At 41.3% G+C, this 25,182-nt stretch overlaps 1 protein-coding gene across 1 annotated transcript in view; it reads left to right on the top strand.

The window, feature by feature from the left end:
- Positions 1-24,293, top strand: part of LOC124272783 (cell division cycle protein 20 homolog) — a 34,056-nt gene extending 9,763 nt beyond the window's left edge. The window contains exons 4-8 of the mRNA XM_046707985.1: positions 992-1,089; positions 2,993-3,206; positions 16,517-16,642; positions 19,100-19,286; positions 23,622-24,293. Of these exons, the coding sequence (XP_046563941.1) occupies positions 992-1,089; positions 2,993-3,206; positions 16,517-16,642; positions 19,100-19,286; positions 23,622-23,737 (741 nt within the window). The 3' untranslated portion in view covers positions 23,738-24,293. The remainder of the gene's footprint in view (positions 1-991; positions 1,090-2,992; positions 3,207-16,516; positions 16,643-19,099; positions 19,287-23,621) is intronic.
- Positions 24,294-25,182: the final 889 nt, after the last annotated feature.

Below are 25,182 nucleotides of genomic sequence, written 5' to 3'. Positions count from 1 at the left end.
CGCCATAATGAGCATGGAAGCTGGCAGAAGTTCTGTATTTTCAGATAGGTATCCAATCCGCTCTAGACGTGGAGATAACACATCGCTCAGGTTGTAAAGGGCCTGGGATTGGCATCTTGGCGTATCAGTCGCCAACCTTCTTGACTGTGCCGTCAAGGGACTTAAAATAACATTGCCGCCGACCGCATACGACATTTTACGGGTGCTTCAATCATCGCTGCCACTGACCATCACTACAAATACAAGTGTCTCTACATTCACATGCACTATATAAACACATACATGCGTCATATACTGAACATGACCTCACGACCTTAACTGATTATTGATGAAAGCTTTAGTGGGAATATTTGTTCTGCTGAAACCAAATGCACAATTTCATTGATTTTAGACGTGGTTTAAATATAAGACAAAATATTATGGATCTCAACTTCTTTATTCTTGAATACCAACTTCTATATGCCTCTCAAGAACCGAATGATTAAAATACATTCGAATGCCCGTTTCGGAAGTATTAGAAAATGTTAGAGTTCAAACAGTTAGCAATTTCTAATTTATCATTTGGTAATGCGGTAGTTCATGGGGAGTCTTGTATCATCCATCTACTATATGAAAAGATTAATTTGGGCATGCTTAGCGACGGATCAAACATTCATATACAGTATTTAATCTTGATAATGTTAGAACATCTTGTCTCAGTAATGTGATGACTCTGCATGTATGTTGTCGAATTTCCCCCAAATTAGGTAATCAAAATGTGTTCAGTTTAGAAAAGAAGACTTGGTTATCAATAAGTATCTTATAGTTTTTGTTCGTCAATTTCATCAATATCTTACTAATTGAAATCAAATTGTTATTCAAATATTTTCATGTCTTATATTTTTAGGAATGCATTATCCTTTAAGAGATGTATACATATGTTTCTTTGTTTCGTTGGTTTGGTGCCTTTCTCAAGGACCATCTCTGACCAGCTTCACAATGTATCTTGCAGCTATGGGATGCTACAAGTATGAAAGTTGTCAAGAATTTCCGAACACGTGACCACTGCCACGTGGGAAGTCTGTCCTGGTCCAAAGATAAGCTAATGAGGTGAAAATAAAACCCACTCGTTCAACATAACTACACATGCTCATCGACCGCCTCCGCAGTGTAGTGGTTAGAGCGTCCGCCCGGAGAGCGGAAGGTCGCGGGTTCGATCCCCGACCGCGTCATACCAAAAGACGTTAAAATATGGTACTTGTTGGTCCCTGCCTGGCGCTCGGCATTAATGGGTACAACAAAGACTGGTCGGCTTGGAGTCAGTATAATGTGTCTTAGTGGGGTATTCATGCTTCACTGCGGCGTAGTATCTCAATGGGCTAGCACTATAAAACCAGCTTAAGTCTGGGCTAGTACAAGCAGCCGCACATACACATACACACGCATGCATCTCGTCATATGAGCGAAATATTCTCAAACACGACGTTAAACCCAATTTCACCTCACCTCACACATGCTCAACAGTACCCTGTGATCGCAGTACCTCGTGTTCAACTGTACCTTGTGATCGCAGTGCCTCCTGTGCACAACAGTACCCTGTGATCGCAGTACCTCGTGCTCAACAGTACCCTGTGATCGCAGTACCTCGTGTTCAACAGTACCCTGTGATCGCAGTACCTCGTGTGCACAACAGTACCCTGTGATCGCAGTACCTCGTGATCAACAGTACCCTGTGTGTACCTGGTGCTCAACAGTACCCTGTGATCCCCCTCGTGAGTCGTGATCGCAGTGCCTCGTGTGCACAACAGTACCCTGTGATCGCAGTGCCTCGTGTGCCCAGTACCCTGTGATCGCAGTGTACCTCGTGATCAACAGTACCCGTGTGATCGCAGATCGCAGTGCCTCGTGTGCACAACAGTACCCTGTGATCGCAGTGCCTCGTGTGCACAACAGTACCCTGTGATCGCAGTGCCTCGTGTGCACAACAGTACCCTGTGATCGCAGTACCTCGTGTGCACAACAGTACCCTGTTATCCATTGTACCTCATTTATGAGGACACCCGGCATGATGGTGATGGTGAAGGTGATGGTGATGGTGAAGGTGAAGGTGATGGTGAAGGTGATGGTGAAGGTGATGGTGATGGTGAAGGTGATGGTGATGGTGATGATAGGTGATGGTGATGATAGCCATGAAGTTACTCATACTTATCTGGACCCAGCTGATTATCTATAGCTGGAATATTGGTTTCTCTCTCTTGGACAGTAATGTGTATGTTGTTTTTACAATATCACTATCAACTACTACACCTGGGCCTTCTTTCACAAAGCCCTAAGGTGATCGTAAGTCACTAACGTAACCTTAGTGCAATGTTAAAGAATGGGAGTTAGGTACCTGACTCTGAGGGTGTGGTTTCGAATCCCAGATGGGACTCAACCCAACAAAAGTACTAGTATCTGTATTTTACTAAGAAAGTGTAATCCCAATATAGCATATGTTACATTTGACCACTTTCTAAATGGCATTGTGTAATCAATGGGAATTTAGGTTAACCTTAAAGGTAAACTTCGTGAAAGGAGCCCCTGGTGCTTAACATTACGCTATATAAAACGTTTGTCATTACGTATTGTTATTGTGCGTTGTTACGTTGGCAACCCGTGAACATGCAGGTTAGAATTGGTCTTCAGCAACCCATGTTTGTAAGAGGCGACTAACGGGTGGTCAGGCTCGCTGTCTTGGTTGGCACATGTCATCGTATCCCAATTGCGTAGATCGATGCTCATGCTGTTGCTCACTGGATTGTATGGTCCAGACTCGATTATTTACAGACCGCCACCATGCAGCTGAGTGCAGCTGAATACTGCTGAGTGCGGCGTAAAACAACAAGCCAACCAACCACACGTGTGTCTTGACATTGAATTGGTCGAATCTACTTAGTAAAGAAATTACTGAAGTCTACAGGTTAAAACCACTTAATCAGAAGACATTTTTACATTTTCAAAAATGTATTTTCAGTGGATCGCGCAAGGGCAAAATTTCAATTTACGACCCACGTGACCCTGTTGTGTGTAGCAGCTTAAGCGGCCATAAGCGTGACGTCACGAACTTGAAATTGTCCACGGATGAAGAATTCCTGGCCAGTGGTGGGGATGATGGGATTGTCAACATTTGGAGCATGCGCAACAACTCGGTCTACAGACGGATTGAGTCACACAAGGCATGCGCGAAGGTAAGTCAGAGCAATATGTGCCAGGTCACAGACAGTCGCCCATGTCCTTGTGGATAGAACTTCTGTCCGGAGAGGTGACGGTCGGGCATACTGAGACTTGAAGATATAAAGTACATGTTGTTTCCTTGCCTGGTGCTCGGCGCTTGAGGATAAAACTAGGACATGTCTCCCCGAAACCAGTACACAGCACTCATTTTTAACTGCAGAATGGTACCAATTTACTACCAATATTGAACCATCTCGTCTTAGGGCAGATCATGTAAGGCTTACTGACTTGTGACAGAGCCAATTATTTATTCTACGGATTTTCATCTCGGATTATTTGCCATCTGCTTTAGCACCTAAATATGGGAATAGGTTCCTAATAAGGATATGGCTATAAATATTATGTTTTCCGGACAAATCGATGGACACACATTCGGCAGCTGTCCACATGGAAGACCCGCGGTGTCTCGCTGCGGTAGTGTAGTGGCAGATAAACGGACTTGTGTCAATGATCAAAGAGTCATTTAAAAACTAACTTATATTGCCGTGTGATCTACCAATAGAACGTACATGGGTATGTGCGTACTCACTAGCGAAGAATCACTATTCTTTCCCTAAACATCCGAAAATGGCAACTTTATGAAATCGCATGTTCCTTACAAAGTGACTTGCTCATATTGAAATACTGAAACCAAAATCGATAGTGTAGCCAAATATTTTGTAATTTCTCATTGTAACATTGTAATAGTATTTGACGAGGCTGTCAACAGTTTCCTCTGCCTGTGTCCTGTCCCCTGGGAGATACGTGTTGAGGCAAAGGAGTGACAACGGCTTACTTAGTCGGGCCACTTGATGAATTTAAAGTTCGTAGTTTGACACCTTGTCAGTCATAACGCGAAGTAAGATTGCTTATTCTTCAATCACAACTTTTTACTGCCACAAGGAAGAGGCGTGATTGAGACCTTGAGTGTAATTTAAACCCGCTATACCTCTGAATCTACAAAGAACAAAAAATGAATTATGTTCAGTCACGATGCATAACTCCCACCTGAGATGAAGCCAAGTCATTGAGACCTACAAGAACGTGGTGGTGTTCTGATGAGGTGTCAAGCTGCATCCATGGTATGTCAGTCATGTGGATATTACCAAACAATGTTCGGAAGGTCGAAATGTTTCAATATACGCGTCTCACATTTACAGACGGCCGCCATGTAGCTGGAATACTTCCGGTGTAACCGTACCCAACAAACACACACAATCCATTTCTGAATCGGCGGAATTAGCATACGTATAATTCATACCTACCGCATGTTAAGGAAACAACTGAATCTCTGAAGATAGTTCGTAGGCAGTCGTCAACTTGCCATTTTAATAACCTCTATTGAGTGAATTGTTCTTCTGTGATACAATATTACAAACTAACTAATGGCTACTTCCTAAGTATTGAGAAGCTTGACATAGAACATGTACATCGGTATGATATGACAATAAAAGTATGAAAGATGACTAGTATTCATGACGGAATAGTTCATGTTCTGTCTGCTAACAGACAAAACGTTTGGCACCATTCTTATGAGAAGTCCGGCAACATGAAACACGACGTTTTATGCACACACCGTGAGTGGTTGGGCACCACATGCTGATTTGGTCTGGCGAGCTGACTTGGTTGACACGCATCATCGTATCCCAATTGCCATGATTGATACTCATGCTGTTTGTCATTGGACTGTCTGGTCCAGACTCGATTTTTTACAGACGCCGCCATATAGCTGGACTATTGCCGAGTGCGGCGTTAAACAACAAACCAACCAACCAATTATCTTTGAACTGTGCGACATTAACTCCATTTCATCTCGAGTGTACATATAGGGATGGAACTTCCCCCACAGTTGACTGCCTCTGATCTGTGTGCCTGAGTTTCTGGTTCCACAGACTGTGTTGTGTATTGTTCGCGTCATGGGTATAAACGATTAGCCGTCATATTCCTCGTCTGTCCCTAGGGAGGTGAGTGCTCAGACAAAGTAGTGACACTGGATTAAGTAGATGGACCATTTGAGGAATTAAATATTCACATGTTGACACCATGTCAATCATAGCGTGAAATAATAGCGTGATTTCAATCAAGACCTTTAACTGCAACTAGAGAGGGAATTAATTGTGATCATCTGTGTAACTTTCTGACCCCGAGGACAGCTGTAACACCCACAATGTGCCAGTATACCGTGTATCTATACACCAGAGCTACCTACAGCTGTAACACCCACCACGTGCCAGTATGTCCATGTATCTATACACCAGAACTATTTACAGCTGTAACACCCATCATGTGCCAGTATGTCCATGTATCTATACACCAGAACTACCTACAGCTGTAACACCCACCATGTGCCAGTATGTCCATGTATCTATACACCAGAACTATCTACAGCTGTAACACCCACCATGTGCCAGTATGTCCATGTATCTATACACCAGAACTACCTACAGCTGTAACACCCACCATGTGCCAGTATGTCCATGTATCTATACACCAGAACTACATACAGCTGTAACACCCACCATGTGCCAGTATACCCGTTTATCTATACACCAGAACTACATACAGCTGTAACACCCACCATGTGCCAGTATTCCCGTGTATCTATACACCAGAACTACATACAGCTGTAACACCCACCATGTGCCAGTATGTCCATGTATCTATACACCAGAACTACCTACAGCTGTAACACCCACCATGTGCCAGTATGTCCATGTATCTATACACCAGAACTATCTACAGCTGTAACACCCACCATGTGCCAGTATACCCGTGTATCTACATACACCAGAACTATCTACAGCTGTAACACCCACCACGTGCCAGTATGTCCATTTATCTATACACCAGAACTACCTACAGCTGTAACACCCACCATGTGCCAGTATGTCCATGTATCTATACACCAGAACTACTCTACAGCTGTAACACCCACCATGTGCCAGTATGTCCATGTATCTAGACACCAGAACTACCTACAGCTGTAACACCCACCATGTGCCAGTATACCCATGTATCTATACACCAGAACTACATACAGCTGTAACACCCACCATGTGCCAGTATGTCCATGTATCTATACACCAGAACTACCTACAGCTGTAACACTCCACCATGTGCCACTATGTCCGTGTATCTATACATCAGAACTACCTACAGCTGTAACACCCACCATGTGCCAGTATGTCCATGTATCTATACACCAGAACTATCTACAGCTGTAACACCCACCATGTGCCAGTATGTCCATGTATCTATACACCAGAACTACATACAGCTGTAACACCCACCATGTGCCAGTATGTCCATGTATCTATACACGAGAACTACCTACAGCTAAAAACACCCACCATGTGCCAGTATGTCCATGTATCTATACACGAGAACTATCTACAGCTGTAACACCCACCATGTGCCAGTATACCCGTGTATCTATACACCAGAACTACATACAGCTGTAACACCCACCATGTGCCAGTATGTCCATGTATCTATACACCAGAACTATCTACAGCTGTAACACCCACCATGTGCCAGTATACCCGTGTATCTATACACCAGAACTATCTACAGCTGTAACACCCACCATGTGCCAGTATGTCCATGTATCTATACATCAGAACTACCTACAGCTGTAACACCCACCATGTGCCAGTATGTCCATGTATCTATACACCAGAACTACATACAGCTGTAACACCCACCATGTGCCAGTATTCCCGTTTATGGATACACCAGAACTACATACAGCTGTAACACCCACCATGTGCCAGTATTCCCGTGTATCTATACACCAGAACTATCTACAGCTGTAACACCCATCATGTGCCAGTATGTCCATGTATCTATACACCAGAACTATCGACAGCTGTATAACACCCACCATGTGGCAGTATGTTTATGTATGTATACACGAGAACTATCTACAGCTGTAACACCCACCATGTGCCAGTATGTCCATGTATCTATACACCAGAACTATCTACAGCTGTAACACCCACCATGTGCCAGTATGTCCATGTATCTATACACCAGAACTACATACAGCTGTAACACCCACCATGTGCCAGTATGTCCATGTATCTATACACCAGAACTACATACAGCTGTAACACCCACCATGTGCCAGTATTCCCCGTGTATCTATACACCAGAACTATCTACAGCTGTAACACTCAGCATGTACCAGTATGTCCATGTATCTCTACCAGAACTACCTACAGCTGTACCACTCAGCATGTGCCAGTATGTCCATGTATCTATACACCAGAACTACCTACAGCTGTAACACCCACCATGTGCCAGTATGTCCATGTATCTATACACCAGAACTACCTACAGCTGTAACACCCACCATGTGCCAGTATGTCCATGTATCTATACACCAGAACTACCTACAGCTGTAACACCCACCATGTGCCAGTATGTCCATGTATCTATACACCAGAACTACACCAGAACTACAGCTGTAACACCCACCATGTGCCAGTATGTCCATGTATCTATACACCAGAACTATCTACAGCTGTAACACCCACCATGTGCCAGTATGTCCATGTATCTATACACCAGAACTATCTACAGCTGTAACACCCACCATGTGCCAGTATGTCCATGTATCTATACACCAGAACTATCTACAGCTGTAACACCCACCATGTGCCAGTATGTGGTACCCAGTATGTCCATGTATCTATACACCAGAACTACCTACAGCTGTAACACCCACCATGTGCCAGTATGTCCATGTATCTATACACTACAGCTACAGCTGTAACACCCACCATGTGTAACACCCAGTATGCCCATGTATCTATACACCAGAACTACCTACAGCTGTAACACCCACCATGTGCCAGTATGTCCATGTATCTATACACCAGAACTACATACAGCTGTAACACCCACCATGTGCCAGTATGTCCATGTATCTATACACCAGAACTACCTACAGCTGTAACATGTGCCACCATGTGGTACCCAGTATGTCCATGTATCTATACACCAGAACTACCTACAGCTGTAACACCCACCATGTGCCAGTATGTCCATGTATCTATACACCAGAACTATCTACAGCTGTAACACCCACCATGTGCCAGTATGTCCATGTATCTATACACCAGAACTACCTACAGCTGTAACACCCACCATGTGCCAGTATGTCCATGTATCTATACACCAGAACTACCTACAGCTGTAACACCCACCATGTGCCAGTATGTCCATGTATCTATACACCAGAACTATCTACAGCTGTAACACCCACCATGTGCCAGTATGTCCATGTATCTATACACCAGAACTACATACAGCTGTAACACCCACCATGTGCCAGTATGTCCATGTATCTATACACCAGAACTATCTACAGCTGTAACACCCACCATGTGCCAGTATGTCCATGTATCTATACACCAGAACTATCTACAGCTGTAACACCCACCATGTGCCAGTATACCCGTGTATCTATACACCAGAACTACATACAGCTGTAACACCCACCATGTGCCAGTATGTCCATGTATCTATACACCAGAACTACCTACAGCTGTAACACCCACCATGTGCCAGTATGTCCATGTATCTATACACCAGAACTACATACAGCTGTAACACCCACCATGTGCCAGTATACCCGTGTATCTATACACCAGAACTATCTACAGCTGTAACACCCACCATGTGCCAGTATGTCCATGTATCTATACACCAGAACTACCTACAGCTGTAACACCCACCATGTGCCAGTATGTCCATGTATCTATACACCAGAACTATCTACAGCTGTAACACCCACCATGTGCCAGTATGTCCATGTATCTATACACCAGAACTATCTACAGCTGTAACACCCACCATGTGCCAGTATGTCCATGTGTATCTATACACCAGAACTACATACAGCTGTAACACCCACCATGTGCCAGTATGTCCATGTATCTATACACAGAACTACGTACAGCTGTAACACCCACCATGTATCTATACACCAGAATGTCCGTGTATCTATACACCAGAACTATCTACAGCTGTAACACCCATCATGTGCCAGTATGTCCATGTATCTATACACCAGAACTACCTACAGCTGTAACACCCACCATGTGCCAGTATGTCCATGTATCTATACACCAGAACTATCTACAGCTGTAACACCCACCATGTGTCCATGCCAGAACTATCTACAGCTGTATGTCCATGTATCTCCTACAGCTGTAACACCCACCATGTGCCAGTATGTCCATGTATCTATACACCAGAACTACATACAGGCTGTAACACCCACCATGTGCCAGTATGTCCATGTATCTATACACCAGAACTACCTACAGCCTGTAACATCTCTACACCATGCTGCCAGCATGTCCAGTATGTATGTATATACACCAGAACTATCTACAGCTGTAACACCCACCATGTGCCAGTATGTCCATGTATCTATACACCAGAACTACCTACAGCTGTAACACCCACCATGTGCCAGTAACATCCATGTATCTATACACCAGAACTACCTACAGCTGTAACACCCACCATGAGCCAGTATGTCCATGTATCTATACACGAGAACTATCTACAGCTGTAACTCTCAGCATGTGCCAGTATGTCCATGTATCTATACACCAGAACTATCTACAGCTGTAACACCCACCATGTGCCAGTATGTCCATGTATCTATACACCAGAACTATCTACAGCTGTAACACCCACCATGTGCCAGTATGTCCATGTATCTATACACCAGAACTATCTACAGCTGTAACACCCACCATGTGCCAGTATGTCCATGTATCTATACACCAGAACTATCTACAGCTGTAACACCCACCATGTGCCAGTATGTCCATGTATCTATGCACCAGAACTATCTACAGCTGTAACACCCACCATGTGCCAGTATGTCCATGTATCTATACACCAGAACTACCTACAGCTGTAACACCCACCATGTGCCAGTATGTCCATGTATCTATACACCAGAACTACCTACAGCTGTAACACCCACCATGTGCCAGTATGTCCATGTATCTATACACCAGAACTACCTACAGCTGTAACACCCACCATGTGCCAGTATGTCCATGTATCTATACATCAGAACTTTCTACAGCTGTAACACCCACCATGTGCCAGTATGTCCATGTATCTATACACCAGAACTACCTACAGCTGTAACACCCACCATGTGCCAGTATGTCCATGTATCTAGACACCAGAACTACCTACAGCTGTAACACCCACCATGTGCCAGTATACCCGTGTATCTATACACCAGAACTACCTGCACTACCGAATGTATACTGGCCACATAAAGAAACTGTGCACACAGAAAATATAAAGATAGGCAGACAGCGTCTTTATGCATAAATAAAGGTGTGAACATAGCAAGTATTGAGACAATCAAACGCTCATGCAGGTGCCAGGCGACGTGACGTCATTGATGGTGGCCTATGGACTTGCAATGTGTTACTGCACGTGCAGCCTGTGCAGCTGCACACAACATGTGAAACTCAGAAATTGATGTCACTGTTGAAAGCTTGATCTTTGGTCATTCAAACGTTCACCAAATTCACATGAAAGGCCACATGCACATCATGCCAAGATTAACATGTGCTCAACGTCATGAAGCCATTGGAATGGTTCGAGCATGAGCCAACAACAGGTGGCAGCACATTTCAATTGCCATCGTAACACGATATCTGCATTTGTCAGGCGTTAGGGACACAGTAATGACGTCGCCGACCACCCACGTTCTGGGCGTCCCCGAGTAACGACGCCAAGACAGGACAGATGGATTCGGGTGACTCATATCAGACACAGGTTCCAGACGGCAGTGACCACGTCCCAAACCATTCCCCAGGCCTTCATTCGGAAAATTTGGCAGCCTCTATGCGTCGTCGATGCACTGCTGTGCTTCACGCGCATGATGGTCATACCCGTTATTGACTTTGTGACTTCGCGGTGTGACCCCCCACTCAATTTTGAATTTCTGACGTCATCGTTACGGATATTGTTCATGTTCTTTTGAGGCCCGATACTTCAGCTTATAAAGTGTCTACATCATGTCTTTTCTGTGTTGTATTCCAATTCTGAAGGAATTTTCTGTGTGCACAGTTTCTTTATGTGGCTAACATAGGAGTTCCACTCTTTATGAGCATGATTTACAGAAAACTAATATTGAGCTGTAAACCATTTAATTTGAAATATATTGACTGGGGTATATTGAGGAATTGACATTATTTAGTAATATCATAATAAATATTTTGTGTGTTTATCTAAATATCTGAAAATAAAACCGGATTTTAGTAAGAGTGCGTAGTAGTTCTTACGTTTATATACTTTATTCTTACAAATACAAAGGCCAACCAGAATGACTTTGTGATTTTGTTTATTCATTGTACATTTAGATAACAGAAATCAGTGACATCATTCAGCGCCGTAATCCATCATTAGTTTTCCCGCCAAATCTGTTGTCAGATTTTCAGGAAACCGTAAACCACAGGTGGTCTGACCTAATATTTTGTTTGGTTGATGGGAACATGAACTCAAAGGCCATGAAATCACTTATTATTTATTCATACTCATAGCTGACGTTGGAATTTCTCGTTCGATAGTATAACTCTAGTTCATTGGCTTGTCATGTGACTAGATGTGAACACAGACCAACTAACCCCCTGCGTCCACGCGTAAAGCCAGTTTTGTGTTTGGACCCCTACAACCCTTACGTTGAGAGCAATCACGTGTCACCGTCCCAATACAGTGTTGTACTCTTCCATCTTTCTTCCTTGGTGTAATACTGGTTGTAACGATGTTAAACGAACCCTCCCCTTTGTAGAACAAAAGAAGGGCGTCTACGTACCACGATGGAGCATTCAGTTCAACCTCGCAGTTCATTACTTCACTTTATTGTCAATAGACCACCAATGGTGGTATAAGAGTACACATTACACACATCAATTATTACATACAGTCAAAATGGCGGCGGAGTATAACAATATATTATAGAAAATCAGTTGTTGGTATAACGTGTCTATTATCTAACTTTTGTTACAGTAGAAAAGATAACATTTATAAACTTTGCTAGTTTTTTTGCAGTAAAATCTAATGTAGTAAACAAAATTCTATAAGATGCAATATTTGAGTGTTTGAGCAGTTTGGTTGGTATGAATTTTCTTCTAGCTTCCTGAAAAGCAGGACAGCGAAATATATTACGGAACGCGTCTGCAGTTGCTGGCGAGTCACATAATTTACAAGTTCTTTTTTCTCTTGGAGTATTATCCAACGCCCTGTCTCAATTGGTAAACAATGAGGAGATGTTCTGAATTTTAATAGTGAATGATAATATATTTTTGCAATTAGAGAAAGGCACCAAGTGATGGTAGGGTCTTAATATATTTATAGTATTGTCCCTTAGGACTTATTTCTATGGCATTCCTCCACTCTTGATAAAAGTGATCTTTTAACCTACTTTCTACCATATTCAACAGCCATGTTCGACTAAAATGTCCTGGGGACATATATACATTACTGAGCCCGCATGAGTTTAGGATATTTTCAACAAATTTAAGCAAAGAATAGGAATGATTATTTGCCACACTATCTAATGACATGAAATTATAGATTACCTGCGATAATTTGAATTGGGACAAGGGCGTGGCGAGTTTATGCCAATAACTAATAATTCATTTGGATACATAAATGTTGATATGATATCTTCCAAATTCACCATATAAGAAATAATTCGGTGTAGTCATTCTGAGACCAGAGGCTAATTTTAGAAACTTGGTATGTACGTTTTCCAGTATATCTAGTTTACCATGACTCCCAAATTCAGAGCCGTACAACATGATAGGTAAAATCATTAAATCAAACGCTTTAAGTCCACAATCAAGTGGTAAATCATTGTTTCTTGCCATTTTCAATCACAAAAACATACATTTCTTAGCCTGTGTTGCTAGTACATTAATACCAAAAGAGAACTTTCTATTTTTGTGAAAGCTAAACCCCAAGTAGTTATAATTATCTACTGTGCCATAGTGAAACGATAGCTTATTTACTCTACATAACAATTTTAGTTTTATCACTATACAGTCAGTCTCCATTTCTGGCAATATACATGAAAATGGTCCAGGAACCTTTGCAGGGCTGACGCTGAAGTAGCAAATAGTGTGCCGTCTGCATATAAAAGAACTGGCAGCTGTATGCAAATTACATTCATATCATAATTATTGATAGGTATATCAACACCATTACAATCAAGTATTTTTAACCATGATTCTAAATCATCTATAAAGATAGAGAACAATAACGGAGAAAGATTTTCTCCTTGTCGAACCCCCGAGAAACTTGGGGAAAGAAGCAGACTTTTCATGGTTAAACTCAATACTGGATATAATGTTAGAGTATATATTTTGAACTAATGTAAAGACCTTACCTTTGATACCATAAGACAACATTTTTTACCAAAGACCAACTCTCCAAACATTATCGAAGGCTTTAGAAAAGTCAATGAAGGCACAGTACAATTTATGTTTATTGTGTTTTAGGTATTCAATAACTGTTGTCGGTTGTAGAGTAACCGTTTCGAAAACCGGCTTGGCAAGAGGACAGTAAAGATCTAAAAATCTGGATAATCTATGGTTAAGTATGCTAGTAAAAAGTTTTCCAAGACAACTCAACATTGTAATAGGTCTATAGGAACTAGGGTCACATGAGTCACCTTTACCTTTGTAGATGGGTTTAATGACCCCAATTAACCAAGATTCAGGAACTTCACCTGTGTCGAGGTCAACATTAAGAAGTTTTTCTAGAAATGGAAGAAACAAGTCTATTGAGTCAATCATATAATCGTTTTCTACCAAATCTTCACCTGATGCTTTATTTCTCTTCAGCTGTAATACTGCTTCAGAAATTTGATTCTGTGTTGAGGCAACATTAAGAACTGAGCAGTCTAAGGGTACATGCATCTCATTAATATCTTCAGGAACTGTATCATTACACCCTTGTGCGTTTATTTTTAAAGTATTCACATAGCTCATATCACTATGAGAAGAATCATTATGTGTAGATTTTCGTTTATGCAGTAATTTCTAGTAATCCCTTGGGTTCTTCTTCTGCTTATTTCTGATTTCAGTGGCTACTTTACACTTATATCTATTCACATACTTGTTCATACATTTCTTATACTCATTAGCTGCGTGGCGGTAGTAGATATGATTTGCTTAAGGGAAACAAAACTCCCAACTTTTAGTCGTCACGCCATTATTTTTAGCCCGCGAAATCCTCGGATGCCGATTAGCGCCAGCCACCCAGCAAACTGGGTTTGGACAAGAAAGGGAGTGCCTCCTGGAACGCCATGGAATCCCCTTGAATTCTCAGATTTGATCAAATTATGCTAACGAACACCTTCCGCCCAGCCAATTCGCACATGTGTGTAAATGTTTATGTAGAATTATGTACCTCATTATACAGCAATTTCGTGGATGTACTATTTTGCAACAATGAAGTTTACTTAATGTACTCTTAACAGCGATGACAGGCACAAGGCATACAATAAAACAATTACCACGAACCTTTTGTCATCCGTGTTTTATCGTACAAGTCCCACCCTTGGTGTGTATTGCATTACAAATGATTGTATTTCAAGTATTAATTAATAGTGACGACATTCGGATGATATAGTCTCTGCAAAATAGCTCAATAAAAGTTAACCCTTACCTCTGGTTGTGTAGTGGACAGCAGCCAGTGGTTCGCATTTTGGCGTACTTATTCAATCTAAAACATGGAAATAATAAGGATTGGTGTGGTGAATGTATTACATGTTATTGTAATATGCACGTGGCAGCGAAGAGATTACGTTCGCGCCGTACTTGCACGTCGTCATATGAGCGAAATATTCTTAAGTACGACGTTAAACCCTATTTCACCTCACCTCAAATAATTAGCCGATAATATGTTGATTGAATGTTCAGTGTTGTCAAAATATATAATTAAAGTTTTTAAAGAGCCGTGAACACAGAAGTGTGTGATATCCCAGCTGACCAAGGGTATACGGCGCCTATGTGCGAAACAGGCGAAGAAAATCATTTGAGAGACGAACACCGGTTAAAGCAACACGAACGCTTTAGATAATATACATAATTTTAAATATTATGTTGTTACAAAGACACCTGATATCGAACAAGTGTCTTTGTCCTGCTGCAGATGTATGGGATATTGGCCCTATGTGTGGATACTGACAGATATTTTCCAAGAAGAAGATACTTGTAACAATTTCGGTTGTAATGACGAGTTTGAATTTCGTTTTCATTTGCTGTAGCGGGAAGGCATGGGGTCTGTGGTTAATGATCCAACTGTTCCACACGCGAACATTATCCGCCAATAGCAATCACTTATTCTAAAGTGCGATTATTACTATTATTAGTATTTACTAAAATTATTTAGTAAAAACTGCAACTCAATAACTAGATATTAGGATAAATAATTTGTAATGAAATATCATATGTATTCGATCGTTGCTAGAAAAAATGACTATCTTAGATTTCACATTTAATTGACCAAGTTTATCAGCGGTTCGTCTCCTCTAAAGGAAGTTTTGCTGTTTTATTGTAATACTGATAGTCCTCGGGAGGTTCACACTTGGTGTTGTATGCATTTATCAACAACAAAAAACATGTCAGTTTGGCTGTGTCTCTTTATTGTATACCCTTTGTCATGATACAGCGTCTCATTCGCCGACCCTTTAATAGGTGTCTCTTCTCTCGATGTTACAGTCTATGATAAGCGAATTTGTATTCCGGGAAAATGAACCGATCCACACATAGACGCTTTCAATGTTGGACTTCAGTTTCCCTATAACCTTTCTCATTTCTGTTAAATTCAAGTAGCGAGTATTTGCAGGTAAATGAACTAATCTGTAACCATAAACAGGCTTGTGTAACTGACATAAACCTAAATCACAATATCCTTTAAAAGGAAAGAGATTCGTTACCACGCTCCAACATATCACATTAAAGTGTTAAAGTGCGTGGTGATCTGTTTCGAAACCGCCATTGTGTGGGTAACCGGAAGTAGTTTCCAACAAAGATGGCGGACATTGTTAGATTGAGTGGCGAATTTTAAATCATTACTGGTGGCTACAGTGCGACTGGAACATTGGTTGCCTATTCAGCCTTTATATCGCTCCTCCTAACTAAACCATTTAGCTTAAGTACTTCATTAGCCTACATTACTGTAATAGGACATGAAAAAAAAAAATTGAGGTCGTACTTTTTGTTGACAGGCACTTGCGTGGTGTCCATGGCGACCAAGTGTGATTGCGAGCGGTGGCGGTTCAAATGATGGCCACATTCGTCTCTGGCACGTGCATACCGGAGAAAAACTGACCGAGGTGGATACGAAGTCTCAGGTGAGGTGTCGCAGACGCCTGCAGGTCCATTTGAATCTTACTACATACTTATTTTCACACTTTTTGATTTAAAAGAAGAATATTATGCTTCTCAGACAAGCGTCGGCCATCCTAGACATGCATGTATATTGCAGCAATGTTATATGTATGTAATTTTCTCAAGCAGTACTTCAGTATCAGAACTTATATATGTGATGACAGTGTTTTTGAAGATGGACAGTATTCCACAATGAATCGGATGGGCTTCGGTCTGAAAGACCAACACTGTGAGATATCTGTGTAGTTCGTAACTACATTCACGATGACATTGTTCAAAGAGTTCACCTCCCTCCCTAAATGTTTTGCGGACTGTTATAATTTTACTTGGAACGTAAACGTTATGAAATCTTTCAATATGCCGAGTATACGTATGGCTGAATGAATGTGTCATAAGAAGTTTGTTCCCGACATTACGATATCAGATCAAACAACTTACAGTGAGCAGCTGTTGTTCACAGGGGACAAAGCGGGTCTGTATGACGTCAGAGGTAGACATTAGTTCGCTATTCGGCCATGAACCTTCTGAGTGCCTGAATACTGAAAGTGTGGCTGATGTTGTAGTGATGGGAAGCGTGGTGAGGAATACTCCCTCAACGTTTACTTCACCTACAGCGTACACTCCATATCCAGTCTGTAATCTGTCGAGGGTTTATTCATCTAAATCGCTTTGTTGTCTTCCAACTATTTTTCTTAGCTTATTTAATACCGCACCAAGCAGCATTCCAGCTATATGGCGGTGGTCGAGTCTTGACGATCAGTCGTAGGGCATCTGACCGCCCGATCTCTTGAGGCGCCTCTTACGACATGCGTGGGTAACCAATACCATATCTGACACACACCAGTCTTCGCTGTGTTCCGACTATATGACTTCTATGACGCTCGTGTGGCAAGCCGTTTACTGAGAAACCGCTAATATCTTCATTTAAAAAACCCCTCACCCAAACCCATCTGTATTATATCTAAAGACATCCTTAAAGATATCGGTAAATAATCATATTAGTAATACATGATGATTCAATATATCTTGAAACAATTCATACACACACGCGCATTACCGATATCTTGAATTCATTTAGATATTTCCTCATTAAATTCACGATATCTTCGTCCCCAAAAGGGCGGAAGATGCTATGCAGATATCTTCATTACTCCTGGCAACGTATTCGCAAATCATTTCCATTCCCAAATGGCGGCAGACGGTAACGAGTGAGCTTGTCACTGTCTTTACTTCTTGCAAGTTGTTCCAGCAGTATCCCCTCACTTAGCCAGACCCTGTCGAAACAGGTCTCACATAGCCAGAGAGGGATTTGGCTGACAAGGGTTAGTGTTTTGATAACACTTAGTCCAGATGAGCCATAGTCTGTATCAACAAAATGCTCAATTAGCGAGATTAGTGAAATTTGTATGAAAGTGAGATACATGTACATTGATATGGTATTATTTGAATATTGTGTGTGCGGGATTTCAGGAAATGCTCAATTGGTGATATTAGTGGCATTTGTATTTAAGTGAGATGCATTGATATGGTATTATTTGAATTCTCTTTGGGGATTTCAGGAAATGCTCATTTAGTGATATTAGTGAAATTATTTTAACTAGTCCAAGATTATTTATGCAAAAATAGTTATTTTTTCCGAGCACAAACATTTAGGCCTCTGGTTTCAAAAAGACGCAAATTGGACCGCACAGATGCATTTTGTACTTGACAAAGTTTCATCAATGATAAATTGTTTAAGGAGTTACAAATACCAATTTCAGCACACATTTGTTCGGGAACCAGACCGTAAGCGACAAATCATTTCGATAGGATAGTTATCATCCTTTGGATTAAGATCATACATTCACAATATCAATAATTATTGACATTGGCACTTAATTGCAAGATATCGGGAATCGTATGACAGATATCACGACAAACACAAGTTTGTCTTTAAATCCTATTCTGATATTAATCCAATTTATGATATCAGCAATTCTTTTCAATATATCATGAATATTCTTTATCATGTCCGTCATTCATTTCGTCATTGTTCATTTCGAATTTAATTGTAGTTTTATGTAATTTCCTCTATTCGAGATGGGTTTTTTCAAGTTATCTGAAAACAAAATTGTAGCAATTTCGAAAAATTGTAAAAACGGCCTGCAATATGTTGGTTCCAACATCTGACATAGCCAGACCGATACGGTTAGATGTCGTGCCGTGCACATTTAAGATACAAAATATCTATCATATGTCAACGTGTATTGCGCACTTTCCAATTAATAACTTCATAGGTCGCTCAGACCATGATAGATCTTATTACCCCGGTCACAGTATTAAAGTGCATCCTCTGCTAATAATTTTGGCCATTTGAGCTCAAAATCCCCAAATGTGAGAGTTTAGGATCTATTACTGACTAGCCATAATTGTGTGCGCAGGTGTGCAGCCTCATGTGGTCGTCTGTGTGTCACGAGCTGGTGTCCAGTCACGGGGTGCCGAATGCCGACAAGAACAGCATACATCTCTGGCGGACTCGTCTGATGAAACTGGAGCAGACGACACGACTGCAGCAGCACAGCAGACGACCACTGCATCTGGCAATCAGCCCCGACGGGACAACACTAGGTGAGCTCAGCTCATTATGTCTCCCCACGAAGGGTCGGGAGACATTTTGTGTTTGGTTGAGTTTCCGTCGACGTCAACAATCTTCACCAAATTTGCTATACTGCCTATTCATATCATGTAGATGTGCCTTTTGGGATTTTGTAATTTTCTTTCAATTTAGTTTTTTTCTGTTTCAATGGCAACAAATTTGGACTTGTTTTTTTTTAAGGTAGAGATTTTGAAATTGAATGAATCAAATGAATTGTTTGAGGTCTCAACGTTGAATCGGAAGGGGGAGACATCTGTTTATACCAGTAACTAGTTAGTTGTAACTTTGTTACTCTGGGCACCGATTACTGGTTTGTTTGTATGTTGACGCAAACAACATTAAGCACACTGGAACTGTAAACAGACCCCAACGTCTCACTGATCACAATGTTGTTTGAGCATGTCACAACATCGGAATCCACACCTTCTTAGATGTCAAAATAGGGGTACACGCAACCCGTTACTCAAAGCCTTCGTTGTGCACCCCTTGTCTGCTACCCTTATCTGCTGGAATTTCTAAGGGTTCGATAAAGACCTTATTCTGTTTTATATTACATTCAGTATTAAAGTATTTGTTAAATGTTTCCATGTAATACACTTCAGCCACATACGGTAGTTTTAAATTGAAATCTGGAAAGACCGACCTTCCTCGTATATATTAGTATTAGAGCATCGTCGCAACAGTGATGATGCGGCTTAAAATAATATTTACTCAATTCCGTGAGACACTGAGATAAAATGCAAACTGTAAGACTGCTCACCGGGGAGAGATATTTAACTCGCTGCTCATCAACCAACAGGTCTTTGGAGTCTGGGGCGGTTATCTGGTCAGGTCGGAATACCGGATGAATCTTTTTCACTGTCGTAAGTTGTAACACTGACAGAAGAAAAATCGAAATAGACTGACAGAGCAGTGAACTGATGGCTGTGGACTGACTGGACTGATGGTTAACGAACGCTTTGATTAATTTTAACCACAGATGCGATTTAACTAAAGTATCGCCATTGCATATCCGAACTTCAACTCAACTCCCAAGCAATGACAAGCGCTTTTATCAATCACACGTTATACTAACGAGGACAGCATGATAACCGCCACGCCCCCTCCAGCCGACTTCCGCTTCACTAAAGTAGGCTTTTACGAAATCGGTTAAGATGGACATATCATTGTCAATCACTATCAAATGGGGTGGAAAATTAATCCAACCAGCGATAAACACAAATAAGTTAATTAACAGATATACATTAAGCTATTTTTGTCTCCTAAGTCACACGAAAAGTGTTGAATATATTTGTACCCTGTTATACATGACGTCGACCGAGCCCTATACCACGCACACCTGGAAGCCTTGTGCATGGGCATTTGAAGCAGTTATGTCATCCAGGTGCGTGGAAACATTGAACAGATACTTTAATACTGAATGTGATACCCTATAATATAATGAGTGGTAGGGATGGGGGTGGCGGTGCGGGTTGAGATAGTTTAGCGTTCAAAGGCTTGGCTTCGTCACGACGTTGTATTCTCCATATGGTGCAGGTTGTAATATGGTGGGATAAGGCTAAATGCACCGTGAAATCGATCATCAATAACCGCGATACATATGACAGTCACTCGTCAGTGCAGGTCTTGTCTACCTGGGCATGAGAGCAAACACGTATCATGATCTCCCGAACATGTCGACAGTATCACCTGCCTGTAACGCTGTTGTCATGTGGTAACACAAATACCTGAGCTAATATCACCGTGTCTTGGATAAACATGATTTAAGATTCGGTTGACAACTAATATCTAGTTTGTATAGGGATCCTCTTATCCTTTCCTACAGCAAACATAATGAAATGGCTTTGACCTTTTTGTTCCCAGCTTTAACGACAAATCACTCATGTTGTAAACACAATGAAACTGGCGAGTGTGGCCGACCCAGGCCCCGTTGTTTGTGGCTGAAATGTCGTGGTCATTGATCACGTTAAACATTCACCAGATTATCGCTACAACAAAGATTTGCACCTACGACCGGAAGTCAGATGAACCGGAAATGATAAAATCACCGAGCTTTGTAAGTAATGGCTGGCTGGTGGCGATCGATATGTTTTAACACATGCCACAGGTTACACGTGAAGGCTTACATACACGCCTTCTCAAAACACACCAGCCTCAGCTGCATTAAGGAAGGACCAAGTCCAATCAGACGGATAAATATTATTGAATACCTTTCATTCAGCAGTAACTGTCAGGTAAACAGTGTCGACACGTATATATTGACTGTACTCAAGGCAGATGGACATTGCCTTACAGCACCAGGAATAAACATGGGAAACTTGCGTGTAGGGTTTTATTCTGTGATCAGGTAATTTGTCATCACTCTCCATTCGTTATGTGGAATGAAGTGAAGCAATGATTCATCCCAGCCTATCTTCCTGGGTCAGTGCCCCGTGAAGTTACTCACCACGCGTTGTATGAGAAGATTTACCAGGTTTACAAATAGTAGAATTTGTAAACTGGTGTATTTTCATCGCCTTAGAGACATAATATGTACGTGTTCAGATTTGTTCCCATGTAAACCCATCAATGATTTGTTTCTTAACAGCTGGGTATAAATAACTTCTTAAGTCGCCCATCAAAATACGTGTGAGCATCCATTAGGTCGATAAGATTAAGCCTATTTAAGGAGTACTTTCCTTTCTTGAAGTAGTGAATAAATTGCCCTAAGTCAAAATCATCTACAGTACGTAAGAAAACGCACTTAACACTTTAGTGTGACAAAGCATTGCAAAATCTGGTCATTTAAATGCGCCCGCTGGCAGAGACTGTCAGTTGGTCTAACCACTGCCCTCACTGTTGTCTCTTAAAGGGATGATTGGATCATTGTGATTGAAGTGATATCCGATTCCCAGGATATACTCTTTGTGTGAAAATCTTTCACGAGGCAATTTATGCAAATATATTTTCATTTTCCGATTCTGTTTTTTCTGTTACTTTGATTATGAAAAAGAAACAAACATCGTGTTTTTGTGTGTACACATGTGTGACGTACTGTGTACCAGGAGGCCAGTGGTAGCTTCCAGGTGGCTTCAAACACGAGAACACCAGTTCGGTTGTCTTCAGGTTGAATGCGGGTAGCCACCATATATCACACCCCAAAGGAGTCTAGGACGTTTTGGATGAAAACATGAAATTCTAAGAATAATTCATTTTGATACCTCCATTTATTTGTAATGTCGTTATTGACACTGTCTGCTCCTATAGCCATTAGAGTGGACGAGTCTATATTTAATGTGGAATCGGCATTGTTTCAGTCATGTAAGGACGTACCCACCAGAAACTACCTGTAGTCTTGGCACACTAATGATATGGCAATACTTGTACTCCAGGATGCATTGACATGGGAGAGTATCAAATAATTATGAAAAGTTAAAAGTTTGTAAACTTTAAAGGTTTTATTTGACTAAAAATAGATTGAACTATTTTGGTTCCGTCCTCACTAGTTGAAAACCTCAGTATCTCAGAGAAAGCTGTAAAATGGCTTGGTAAGTGGGAATTTGGAGTGCCAGTAGAACACTTGGTGTGTACAACATATACTGCAAAGAAAACCTGAAGCTAGTTCGTAATCTTATGCTGTTGTTAAATAATCCTATATGTGTTTTGAGGGTGAGCTTCTATACGAAGGCGATCTTACAAGACTTAGTACGACCCTTACGAGTCATGGTGCCATTGACTATGACAGTATATCTTCCACCGACGTGCCCGGTTCAAAGCATAAACTACCCCATGGCAGATTAACTATACCAATCTGTGGAGGTGCGGTCAAGACATCATGGTGTTCAACTTTCTCTGTGATCACGAACTTTCTTGTGTATTCGAGAAACTATGCTCGGAAACAGTTACTTCGGAGATTCTTGAAATATGTCCCCTTGCTACAGAGAACTACTAATGGCTGCTGCAGTGAAACTGAAACAGGTCGAAAATTTCAACTGACATAAGACTTTCACTGAATTGGAACACAAATATATGCAAACCATGCAGGACACGGATATCCAATTAAGAGTTTTCTGCCAATCTGTTTACTTTAACAAGGCACCAGAACAATGGCGGCGAACGTTCAACTCACTGCAATAATGGCGGCTAACTCTTACAACCCATTAGTAGAAATCTACGTAATGCATTGTTGAAAAGTTTTCTCGTTGCGATACAGACAGAATTTAAAGTCCTTACATGGGTACAATATAGCAAACTGTTTGAGTCCACCGTAGCAGATCTAGAAAACCACATACTCACTGACTCAGCCTTGCATGCATCTTTGGTTTCAGCATCTCTTGGGGCAGACGAGAATCTGTGTCTGTGGAGGTGCTTCCCGTCCTCCACACCCAGAACATCTTCAACCGATCACGATTCGCCGCTCCAGCTCACCAAGTCCATCCGCTGAACATACAAACAATAGATCGACAAGCATATGTAAACAGTGAACATAATAAATACTTCTACATTCATGGCAAATGAAATGGCGTATGTCCGTTTGGTTTAATCTGATGCTGATGCGTTGCTTCAGACTTCAATGTCTTTTGATATATTATTTACCATTCATTAAGAAAATATTTTTCATAGTAATACTTATGACTGTTTTGTTTGTTGTTATGTGGGAAGTGGTGAATGTAGTCTTCCGGCACTACTTCCTGTACTACTTCCTGTACAACTGTTAACAGGGGGTTGAGGCTATGTAGAGCCAGCACTGAACTACGGATAAAGTGCTTTTCGTTTGGAAATATTTCATTACCAATAATCCAGTACAACCAGAATGGAATTTTAATGGATTATTGAAATAATTATGTCAGGTGCCAAATTGTTTAGTTTTGTTGTATCGGTAAGATGTTCCTGTTACTATTGACCAGGAACTCTGGGGGCTAGCTTTGTTGTCAGAACGGAACAATGTTTTGTAAACAAATACCAAATTATTCTAGGTTCAATAAACTTCTCTATTGTTATTTGACACTGTTGTTTGTTACTGCCAGCATACGTTGAGCACCTCAAGGTTCAACAGGCTTGCCGTTTGATGACCTTACACAGAGGGTTGGATACTGCACAAAAATGCATGACGCATATCAGACAGTAACTGAGACACGTTCTCATATGTGTTGTTTTGGCCGTTTCTCTGAAGCAAAGAAAACTTAACCAAGCTTCATTAACACCATCACCCGCCTTCACTACACTTGCAATCAGCTGATGCCCATGTACGTGGATGGTAGGTTTGGTTACATGTCCTCATGTTGGTTTCAGGCAACAGTTCATGACATGGCCCACATTGCCCGTATCATTCGAATGTGTTTAGGATTCATTTCTATGATTATTGAAAATGATTTCTTCGCTATTATGTAGGTTATGTTTGTTGAACTGCCATCACTGGTGTTTTCCCACTTTACAGCCTGGTATTTGTTTGTAGATCGAGTGGTCATGCTTGATTAGTTTGATAGCGTGGCTCAGTCTCCCGACGCCGTGTATTATTGGTACTCACGGTGCTGATCATTGTTTGGTCCAGACACGTGTTTACTGACCACCGTCAAATGACTTGGTGTGGCGATAGGCACCCAATCCTAACAGGCTGGTATTTTTAACGAACACCAGCGGACATCACTGATTTTCAGGGACGCGTGAAGATTTGAGATTGATTGCTCTGCATTGTTCACGTTTAGTATTTTCACTTGCTCAACCGTTACCTTCAGGATTCCACTCAGAGTTATAATTTACTCGTTACTTTCACCAAGTTCGATACACTGTTCGGGTCGGTTCTAGCCTGGCTCCCAAAAGTTCCGAATATCTTGGTATGATAAGATGTATCCACTTTTTGTTATTTGAAATATCTTCCATTGGAATTGC

The sequence above is a fragment of the Haliotis rubra genome, unplaced genomic scaffold (genome assembly GCF_003918875.1).
Source record: "Haliotis rubra isolate DU_JTF1 unplaced genomic scaffold, ASM391887v1 Scf173, whole genome shotgun sequence".
In the NCBI taxonomy this organism is placed as follows: Eukaryota; Metazoa; Mollusca; class Gastropoda; order Lepetellida; family Haliotidae; genus Haliotis; species Haliotis rubra.
The sequence above is the reverse complement of the archived record's forward strand: the minus strand, read 5'-3'. Positions and strand labels throughout refer to the sequence as shown.